At 43.4% G+C, this 11,180-nt stretch overlaps 1 protein-coding gene across 2 annotated transcripts; it reads left to right on the plus strand.

The window, feature by feature from the left end:
* Window positions 1-1,459: 1,459 nt before the first annotated feature.
* LOC142969342 (TSC22 domain family protein 1-like) lies at window positions 1,460-11,180 on the plus strand. Of its 2 annotated transcripts, none has more exons than XM_076109204.1 (3): window positions 1,460-1,530; window positions 8,455-8,506; window positions 9,522-11,180. In XM_076109204.1, the coding sequence occupies exons 1-3, from the start codon at window positions 1,478-1,480 to the stop codon at window positions 9,774-9,776; spliced, it is 360 nt and encodes a 119-aa protein (XP_075965319.1). In that variant the 5' UTR covers window positions 1,460-1,477; the 3' UTR covers window positions 9,777-11,180. The 2 variants fall into 2 exon arrangements, with proteins under 2 accessions (XP_075965319.1, XP_075965309.1); XM_076109194.1 differs by lacking the exon at window positions 1,460-1,530 and adding an exon at window positions 7,851-8,188.

The raw sequence follows: 11,180 nt of genomic DNA on the forward strand, positions 1-11,180 counted from the left end.
AACCTTTGCTTCAGCGTGACACCGAACAAAACTAATCAAACTCCTTCTGTCCTAATTAATACCAAACAGAGATACAAGTTGATGCAGACTTCACGTGGCTTGTTTAGTCTGAATTTTTATGCCATGTCAGACATTTTTTTGGGATCGGCAGGGCACAACAAATGAGAACACCGGGTGTGGAGTTTGGGTTTAGTTAATGACATTCTGGCAGAAAGTGAGCACTTAACAGGAAAACAGCAGGTCTATTCAGGTTTGTGAAGGTTTAATTAGCAGTAAGGCGTGTGTTGGCTCTAGTATTTGCCACTAGGTGGCAGCGTATACCTACCTAGAAAATAATGGAGCAGTTGGTCTCTCAATGTTGGTCTGTGATTGAGTCAGCAGTTTTTTTTTTAATGAGGTAGTAACTTTTTAAAGCAAATAGGATGTTTTTCTATGAGCAGAGCTGCCATAATGTGGCTTCTTGAATGTCAAAGAACATGTAAAATGGAGTCTTTAACAGCTAAATACTATCGTATGTGTAACAGTGTGCTACTCGGGAGGGATTTTATTGACTCATCAGTTTTACTTGGAGTGCGGTAGATTGCGGGTAACAGAATAGCTGCGTAAAGTTGTCCTCGTTCTGTTGCAGTCAGAATATTTTGTCTGTTGACTGAGTAGCAATGCTGAACCAACTGGTCTCATTTTATTTACAAAATGTCAACAATGTTACGTTCACTAACATCAAGCAGAGTGGAATCTAAACTGATTAAGTGCTTATTCATAAGTTGGTTAAGATAGTTCATGAGGTTGCATCCTTTATAAGGAGCTCCCAAGTTCAGGTCCACTGTGGCAGAGAACATGCATCTCCAATCAGTTTAATCTGCTTACAATTATGATGTCTGTTGATCGTTGTAGTGGACTTCGGCATTTCTTTCCACATAACCACAAACCTTTCCTCTATTAAGCTCCTTGGTACTTTTCGTTTCGTTTGTTGTCACCATTTTCAAGAGTCTTATCATATCTTAAGGCAGCTTGTAAGGCTGAAGACTGTAAATGGGAACGGCATTTATTGCCAGATATTAGATGAAGTGGTGTGACGGTGTTGAGACTTTCTGTGTTGGCCTGTGAAGAACTACAGGGAACCGTTGGTGTGTCTGCAGCTAAGCTGTGCTTTTGATAGCGCTGCTGTCGTCACAGATTTCGGCCCTGACGGTGGAGTCGTCGTTAGTTAATCCACTCACAGCTCTGTCCTCTCTTCACTTGTAATCTTGCATGCACACACACACACAAATGAGAAGGCAGATATATGGGTCGGGGCTCGCCGCCAAATCTCACCAGAGTTATTGAAAAATTAGGCAGAGATGTTAAAAAAAACGCACAGAAAACCAACGAGGACCATGATTCTTTATCTTTGAATCCAATTAAAGTCATAAATATGGACTCTGCTGGCCCGCAGTGACCACATATGATTAATAGAATTGCTTTGCCTTGAGGCAACATGGACATTCTTGGTATTCGAAGATGTTTGGAAGACTGGAACAAATCGAGACGGTCGGTAACATCAGTTTTCTGACCGTTCAGTGACCTCTGTCTGTTTTCAGAGATCCAGCCCAAATTCACATAGAATTTATGAGATATCGTGTATTTCTAGAGGTGTATAACCATAGAAAAGTTAGTAATAATATATATATGTAAGGAAACATTTTCAAGCTTTGAACCTGTATACTTTTACCAGTTTGTTTTGCATAATAACGGATTTATTCTTCCATTTACAGCAGCTGAGCTGTAGAGGAAACTATGTCGTAACCACCCTGAAGGACCACAAACTAGCTTTAACTAGCTTTGCATGAAACGTGAGCTTGGTGACACTTTGGGGGTTATAGTAGGTACAAATGACAGACAAGGGAGACCATTCGTCAACGTCTATACCTCATCAGCTCACAGATAGACGGATGGTGTTAATGTTGTCGTATACGCTACAACTGCATCCAGCCACAGCTGCTGGTGAACCGGAGGCGGAGAGGCCTGCAGATCATGTTGGAGGTTTGTTTGAGATGTGGACTGCATGAGGGAGAGATGACTCACTTGGTCTTGTGGTTCGGTGGAGTATGAAGAGAACAGCCTCCTACCAGCCAACACAAACACACCGTTATCTGTGTGTGTGTCTTTGTGTCTTTATGACCCAGACATCAGTATGAGAAATCTGTCCTCCCTCAGATTCTAAAAGATAAGCAAACAGATGTTCAGTTCAAATTGAAGGAGATAAATGGAACCGTTCTTATCTTTCGTGATGACCCTGAAAGGACACTTTTTCTAAGATGTTTTTCTAAGACGTCAAACTGGCCGAAGCTGAAAAGAAACACCCCAGCTGACCTGAACAGCCTGGGGCAAAACAGGCATATCTTGTTTTGATTTCACGGTTAGTATCAGGATATTCCTCTGTACTTTATGACTTTCAAGATCCACTACCACTACCGGCGCCATTGAATATATAAACATTCTCTGAGGTGTTATTGTGTAACAGTGGCCTGTTTGGAATATACATTTTGAGTTCCAGTGTTTGAATTTCCACTTAAGTTATATTACAAATCTCAATTTAACTGCAGGTACATTCTATAGGGACATATGCGTCACTACGTTCACCGTCCAACCCAACAACAATGGGCCTTCTCTCCTCGTCTTCATCGCTGCCGTCGGCATTGCCTCCATCCTCTGTAGTCTGGACTCAGAGCGCTGTGTGTTCTTTGGCTGCTAATCCTGTTAATGCCAGGTTTCACTCCACATTACTCAAACCTTCTGCACACACACACACTTATGTAACCGTGTGTGTGTGTGAGAGAGACACACACACAGGGAGGGAGATTTGGTCCCTACTCTGAAACAGGTTACTTTCTCTGCCAGTGGGTGTTTAAGTGACTCGATAAACAATGCAGATGCTAGCAGTTTATTCACAGATAGCATTGAGCAGCTGGAGCAGGATGTCTACCAACTATGTCATGGTTTCATTTCTTTAGTCTTGAATCATTACAAGCATGTTCCAGGACCCCTCCTGTGTTAGTTCTTGCATGTTGAGCCCATTTTCTAGATGTCATTTTCACGGTTCCTTTGTGTCAGTCAGACGGTCCAGTAGTCCTGCTATGGTGTGAAGAGCGAGAGGATACGTTCCCTTTAATCATGCATTCATATGTATTTTACATATCAACACATTTGAACATTTTTGCATTTCTATTGCAGAAAAGGCATTTCCTAAATGGTGGATCGAGGCGGTTCTGGCTCTCGCGACTCCCTCCTTCTCTCCCCCGGTGGGTGTGCCTGAGTTCAGTACAGAGCGAGCACTGAGGACTTGCTGCTGTCAGCCCAAAACGCTCCAATAGCACCTCCCTCTCTCGCTCTCTCTTACGTATGGAGGCCAAAATGGCCACTCATCATTCCTCCCTTGCCTCTCTGACTGACTCACTCAGTAGCTCTCTGTGGTTCTCCATAGTCAGGGTGTGACTATGGAAAACCACTGCCAGGGCTTACTGGTAAAGTCTATGTGTGCTTTCCACTATCAAACTACAATTCAGCAATTCAATAGGCCTCATCTCTGGGACATGCCAGGCCCCTTTTATTAACTTGCATCTCTCCCCCCAAACACACAGCAGAGTGAGTGAGACACAAGAATTAAACCAGAACCAAAACCCACATGCATAGGACTTGTCTCGTCATAATCAACAGGATGTCTTTGCAAAGCAGTGCTAGTATACATTAAACCATAAATAAACCGTTGTGTCATGCGTTGGGCTGACGTACAGCCTATTATCTGGTTAGATCGCCTTACTCTTGATATTTAAGTACATTCATATTTTTTACAAAGTACGCTTTTGTTTAGTAGACGACATGCTTATGGCTGCATACGTTAACTTGTGTTTTCAGTCGGTATTTATTTGTGCGTTATGCGCATTATTAATCATCGGAGGCTGGTATCTATTGTGTTATTGTAGATGCAAAATAAAAGCATCACGCTGAGACTGCACGGCCTGTTTTGCACCTCGGATGTGTTCAATAACTAGTTTTGGTTGAAAGTTGGATGGAAATTGGCGATATTTCATGTTGAACTGAGGATGGCTCAGCAATAGGTGTGTTGGGGGTCGATCCAGGGAATGTACAGCCTTTTGAAATGTTTTCCATTTTCCAATTTCTTTAGTTCATAAGCAACAGTGTTGCTTTTCCTAATAAAAAGCGAGGGCCGAGGCTTGATTCAAGGTGTTTGAAACATAGACTTAAACTAGAGTAAAGTGCCGTTAGCAGGCGGCTGTATGTACGACCCCCGGCCACAAGTCACGTGATACCGATTCACCCCAGCACATGGAGTCTGTTAGGACAAGTGAAATCCCCTTCATTATGCTCATGCCTTACCTGTTGTTTCTTGGCCGGCTGTCTCTAAGCCGGCGGAGGCCCTGCGAGTGCACGTTGTGTTTTCTGTCTGCCGAGGCACTAAGCCATCTTAAAGGGAGAAATGACAAGAGAAGACCCGGAGGCGCAGGGCTGCTTGTCTATCACAAAGAGGGCTGGCACAGAAAACTACAAGGTGTACAAAAAAAAAAATCATTTTCAAACTGCCCAACTAAACCAACCGAGTTCAAGAGTCGGGGCTGTTTTTGACGAGATGACCAAACCAACCCAGAGAGCTTTTGACCTCTCAGTGATTCTGACAACCTTTTATGTGACAAAGCTAAGGTTGAGGCTCCACGTTGTTTGATTGTACATCCGTGTCCCCGGCTGCAGAGGGCTTATGGCGTAGGAGCAGGGAAATCACTGGGCCACATGCTAATCTCTGTTGATGCTTTATGTAACTCCCAGTATCACATGATCACACGTCACCACCCGCCCAGCTCCTGTCTGAACTCGGTAATTCACTCGCTAGTCAAATGGATGACACAGACAGGCGGGAAGAATGAGCGGCGCACACACACACAAGTCATCACAACCTGGCACGCTCCCGTTGATTCCCCCCCTCCCCACGCAGACGTAGGCCGCGACCCAGATCTGCTCGCTGAATTTTAAGAAAAGGAGCGAGTGGGGTGTCAGAAAACAGCCAAACAAAAGACGCTCGGGGAGGCCACTGCTCCGGTACTTTTGGAGTTTACGTGATCCTGCTGCCGGACGGCTCCGTGAGAGTGCGGGGGGGGGGGGCCATGACGAGATGGCAATGAAGCTTTTGTTCCGGGAGCTGGAGCAGCACCTCAAAAGGTGAATATGAAGACGGGGAATCCCCAGAGGGAGCCGGTACAGTGTGGTGCCGCTGCTTGAGCCAATCACTGCAGTGGCTGCACACAAAGGGCTGCGTGGCTATAGTGTCCTTTTCATTCAGTCACTCTTGGCTTCAGGGTGCAGCATTAACTCTGAGGGGTGTGCGTTAATGTATAGTTGACTATAGAAAAGTGTGGAAACGTAGCCGGCGTAATCTGTGGTGTGTGTGTGTGTGCCAATTAGTACTACCTCCATGGGATTGTGAGTAATCAAACCCGCAGCATGCTTGTTTTTTGCTTGCCGTATTCTGCTGCTTTGTAACGGCTCTGTTGCCGTCACGTTGCTCCATCTGGTCAACAGTTTCACATTAAGTCACCTTCTCTTCTGCAACAGTATAGCAGTGTGTACATACCACAGTAGAATGGCTTACAAAGAGGAGGCTTGCTCCTTGTTTTGTTATTGCATTGTGGCTAAAATGTTGCAACCCCTCAAACTTTTTGTTGTATATATTTTTTTACATCAGTTTAAATGTGTGTCCACGTATATACTTAAAATGCACAACCCATCCTTGACATGTGACCCTTTTTTAAAAGTGAAACCTCTCCTCCCAAGCCTCCACGTGCTTTGTGTGTTTTTATTCCTCACAGTTGAACTGGCTATTTGGGTCTGGATCATGGGCTAAAGACCGGAAGAGATAAGCGTGGCTTAGAGTCTCTTATTAAGCTGTTTGGCTTCTTGTTAAGTGTTCAGAGTGTTTGGTGTCAGAGGTGAGCAGCAGATGACATCAGTACGAGTGCTCAGAGGATGTGTTTGAGCCCATCTTCTCGGTACGTGTGCTCAATAAGCCGGAACTGTGCTGTGATACCCAAATAAGCCCGCTGGCTTTTTAAATATCTTTAAAAGCCCCTTAACCTGTGCTCTGTCTTTTGGGGATTTGAATATTTCTCATTACTACGAGCAGGAAGTTTTCTTCTGTTCAGGAACTCGACACAACAGCTACACATCAGTAGTACACAGTACCTCAAGGGCTGGGTTGTAGGACCTTTTGCGAGTGTGTTTTAACACGGACGTCAGTATATCGTTTGTATACGAGTATCTTCCGTGGACCTTACCATAGGTCAGACCGGCCAACGCCACGATCCCTTTTAGGGAAAATAAACGCGTTGAACGTCTTGTTTATCAAGGTATCATGGACGCTCAGGAAAGGTTGCAATATAGTTATTAGACGTCTATAAAACAAACGTTTAACAAGAAATAAATGCAAACAAACCGTTTTTCCTCGTTTTTTCGATGCCAGACCAGATCTTTTTTTATTAGCTTAACATGTGGCTTTTTGTCAATGTCTCTACGTAGAACTTTTCTTAATTGATAATTGTGTGAGAAAAGAAATGAAAGCAGGATTTCTGTATTAGTTTCTCCTGCTGCTGCATAGTGTGTGTGTGTGTGTGTGTACACATGATTTTGAGGTTTTTGGGTGTGCATGGAATGTGTGAGTGGCCTTTCAGACTGTGCAGGGAGGTGTGTGTGTGTGTGTTGGAGGGGGTCTTAGTTAGAGGATGTCTGAGGTGGGAGCTCCTGTGTGGAGGAGTTTTAGGTGTTTTCTTCCTGACCTAAAGGCATTTTGGGTGTGCGGTAATGTTTGAGTCAGATTGACCTCATCGACTCAACATGTCCTCTATTATCGTTAGACATTTAACAGATGTGTAATCTCCCATTAGAAGAGGTTTTTGGAAGTGGGATGTTGGTGCTACGCTGGAGTATGATGGTGTTTTATTCCAGCTTCACACTTAACAGCCCGAACATCTCGTGTTTCCTCTTGGTGGTGTGGCTCAGCCCCACGAGGCTGCAGTGCACTACACGGCCACATGGGGGCATCATAGGAACACACTTAGCAGCACTGCATGGATGTTCAGAGCATTTTGGTTGAACACCTGCCCATGGTTTACTTCTATCTTATCATTATGCTCTGGATACAATGCTCTCCTTACAATAGATGGTTGTAAATTAGATGTATGACCTTTTTGTTGTGGGCAATGTTGAATGCTGGTATAATTCCTGTCTTACACTGCCAGAGAGGGCTTTTGGTGAAGAATGCTACACATTCTAACATCTCTAAAATTGAGTTAAATCATGCAAAAGAAAGCACATACACACCCTCCAAAACGTTATATATTCACTAACCTTCTGGAGTAGAATAACTGACCCCACATGTTGTTTTTAAGACTATAAAACCAAATGATTAGCAGAGGAATTCCCTGTAACTGTTACTTGTTATGGAGATAAAACCATTGTATCTCTGGTGTTATAAAGGGTAGATTGCTGGGTTTATAATGCCCTAATCAGCACTATCAGCTGGTGATTTCACATTTAAACAGGAGCTTAATAATGTGTATTTTCGCTGTAATTCAACAACCCCAAAATCTCGCCCTTCCCCGGCCTGTTTTTCAATAGTACAGCTCTTTCTTCTTCCCTTTCCCATCCGGTTCTCCCCGGTTCCATCCACCTCCTCTCCGCTCTTGGAATATTTTATGCAAAAAAAAAAAAAACGTGTCAGCTGAGCGGCAGGTGGGGGCGTGTCTGAATAGATTATTCAAATGAGCTCGCTCTTGACCAATCAGAGACCCGGCTTTCTCGGAGCGTCGCTCGGATAAATTATGCTGGCTTGTGTCCCGAAACTGCAGATTTTTTTTGTGTGTGTTGTGAATAGAGCAGAGAGATGAGCTGACCTTGGATTGTACTCGTAGAATAACCTGCGCGTGTGTTGGATGCGTTTCTCGCGGAGCTGGTCGCGTGGAGGTAGAGTCGGGACACGCGGCTGGTTTTGTTAGCGGACTGTGTGGTACACGAGCAGCATGAACACGCCGTGCTACACCGTGGCTGCTATGGATCTAGGCGTCTACCAGCTGAGACATTTCTCCATCTCCTTTCTGTCGTCGTTATTGGACGCGGAGAGCGCGCACGTGAAGCTCGAAAGGAGGTAAAACACGGTGTTATTTTAGGGTTTTATCGGTGCATTGTCTTTTTTAATACACAGCTCTGTGTGATGGAGGTAGTGAGCAGGGTGGTGGATGCAAACTGTGTTGTACCGACATAAACTCCTCCATCCATGTCATGCAAAGCGTTTCCAGAGGCTTCCTGTAGCCGACCCCCTGTTTCTATGAAGAGAACAGAGGCTCCGGTTATGCTTCTTGTTGTTTTTATGTTTTAATGTTTTAGTAATTTATTCTTTCTTTCTGTTTGCAGCTCGTCAGGAGCCAGCGTTGTGGCTATAGACAACAAGATCGAACAAGCAATGGTGAGTTTTTAACTTGTTTTTATTTTCTTTACACTGTGGGAAATGTTTTATAACAATAAATGAACCCATAAGGACAACATTTAGGGATTCATCTGATAAAAGTGTGTCTGTCTAGTTTATTACTTGCTCTTATGCATGTTTTAATAGATAATAAATATGAGGAGCATGGACAATAGTGTGTATATTCATTTAAGTCTGTGGCAACAATAAACAAGCTTTTTATGAGGCGTAAAATTATTATTTGGTATTTTATTGTGCTTCCTACTTCAGAAATAAGTTAAGTGATGACTGGGCAAAAAAAATCACTTTTTATGCTAAATAAATCTTTTTGTTAATATTACATTTGTCGTCTCACTTTTACAATATGATTGCAAACCCTTTTCCCCAGAAAGCGAAACGGGAGATTTTATTTTCTGTTTCGCTCTTGGTCTCTGTTGTTGTCGCTGTTGCTAGGCAAACTAGAAAGCTCTCACACGTGGGTATAAATATCTCGCCCTCTGATTGGCCCACAGCTTAAATTTGGGGGTTAATGACGTGTCACCCTGGGAATATACTCATTCACGTTTTGTCTTTATCTGTTATTGTGTTATTACTTAGAATTGATTTGAGTTTCCATTCATGTCATTATGCATGTTCACTGTTGATGCATATAATACGTAACATTGTGTTATGAATATCTTGTTCCCTGCTGTATGACATGATCACTAGTCGTTACACAATTTAATATTTATTAGCTTATTCCTGAATCGGATAAATTGAATACATGTTTGATATGTAAGATTTCAGTCATTCACAGTACATGAACAGCATTTTATGTGTATTTTATTGTTATGCAAGTGCAGTTTCCCACCCTTTTTAGGGTCAGGACCAGGAGTTAAGTTTCTCCTGATGCCAGAATTTCATATGAGGAATATCTTTGAGTTATAGATATTGGGCCACGGGTTAGAGCCTGACCTTTTTCTTGTGAATTTGATGAAATATTCCGGTCATGAACCTGTATCTCCGTCTGTCTCAGGACCTGGTGAAGAGTCACCTGATGTACGCCGTGCGGGAGGAGGTGGAGGTCCTGAAGGAGCAGATCAAGGAGCTGATCGACCGTAACTCCCAGCTGGAGCAGGAGAACACCCTGTTGAAGACCCTGGCCAGCCCGGAGCAGATGGCCCAGTTCCAGGCCCAGGTCCAGACCGGCTCCCCGCCGACCGCGGCCACACCGGGGCCCCCCAGCAGCGCCGCCCAGCCCGCCTCGCACAGCTCTGGCCCATCAGCGTAGCCGTGCTCTTCACAGACTGACGGACAGTTTTGTTTTTTCCCCAGTTCTGCTACAGCAGCAGAGCTAAAAACCCTTTGCCTTCTGCAGCAGGAGGTTCCGCTGTCAAGACAAGAATTTGCACATATTTATCTCTCAGAAGGATGCATCCGGTGGGACAAGCGGCACGGCGGTGGAGGGCGACGACCTGGAGACGCTGCGTGGGAGGAGGATTGAATCATCGAACATTTTTGCCAAATAATCCTTGGACATATCAACTAGAATGTCATACCAAGAAGAAACACAACTGCTTATCGGTGGCGACAATATGCTTAGATATAGATTCAAAAACAAAAAAAAAAAAAAAAAATCACTGTGCCTGTGTCTGGATTTTAAGTGATGTCGATTTTACTGACGGCATAAGAGTAGGAGGTGGAGGATTGTATTAGTTGTTACCTTTCTTTTTTGCTGAATGATGTAAATAAAAGTGGTTCTCTCTCAAGGCTACGGTAACGTTACAGGCGTGGAGATTTGAGAGAGAGAAAGAAAAGACTTCTCAGAGTGACAAATGAAGAATGTGAACAATTATGACAAAGTCCCCATCTGGGGGGGGGGGGGTTAGGGTATTTTGAACACTTGGCAGCGTCGATGACGTTACTTGGGATGAACAAAATGTGGTTTTCCTATTGAGATGAAGATATTCTATTTCAGTATTTCTCTTTCAAAGCTCCTCATTTTCGCCCTGGACTGAGCTCATCATTGCTGTTTTCTCAACCCTGCAGCGGCATGTGATTTAAACCTTATTCGACAGGGTTGAGACATTTGGGCTACGCTGCATTTTTGTTTGTTTTTTTTTCCTAAAAGTTTGATGGGCAGAAGATGATGATGTATATTTCTGTATAGTGTAAGTACCATGTAAAATAGTGAGGAGTAAAACCAGAGGTTATCTTGGTCACACAGGTGGAAGGTGCCAGTTCTTGCCCCGTCTGTGTCGTCTATTTTTAATGCTGTATTTTCAACACTGCGGCTGGACAGGAGTTTAGGTTCTTCAACTGACGACACACAGCCAACAATGTTGTCCATATCCCTTACTGCAACATTAACGTACTGAAAAAAAATCACTTTCACGTTTTTTCTTTCCGGCGTATTGCACCTTTATGATTTTTTTGATTTTTTTTTGTAAGTGAAGTACTTTTGGATGAACAATATCTTAAAACTCAACATAAAAAAAAAATTAAAAAAAAAGAACGCAAATACAAACTCTGGAGATGTTTTTGTTTTGTTTTTCATTCTGTGTATCGGTTGTATAATCGTGTTCTGTGCATGTTTCTGCAAAGACCGGATGAGATATTGTAAACATACATACCACAATTGCACTTGACAGCTGCACTCCACAACTTTCAATAAACATGCTTAAGGAAGAATACA

This window comes from Anarhichas minor, unplaced genomic scaffold, assembly GCF_050575085.1.
Source record: "Anarhichas minor isolate MPS153535 unplaced genomic scaffold, ASM5057508v1 ptg000004l, whole genome shotgun sequence".
Taxonomy (NCBI): domain Eukaryota; kingdom Metazoa; phylum Chordata; class Actinopteri; order Perciformes; family Anarhichadidae; genus Anarhichas; species Anarhichas minor.

What these genes read in the sequence shown, in the direction of transcription:
- LOC142969342 (XM_076109194.1), top strand. Translation starts at nt 8,064, where the DNA reads ATGAACACGCCGTGCTACACCGTGGCTGCTATGGATCTAGGCGTCTAC. An exon ending in CACGTGAAGCTCGAAAGGAG is followed by an intron (nt 8,189 to 8,454) that starts GTAAAACACGGT and finishes TTCTGTTTGCAG; the next exon opens with CTCGTCAGGAGCCAGCGTTG. An exon ending in ACAAGATCGAACAAGCAATG is followed by an intron (nt 8,507 to 9,521) that starts GTGAGTTTTTAA and finishes CGTCTGTCTCAG; the next exon opens with GACCTGGTGAAGAGTCACCT.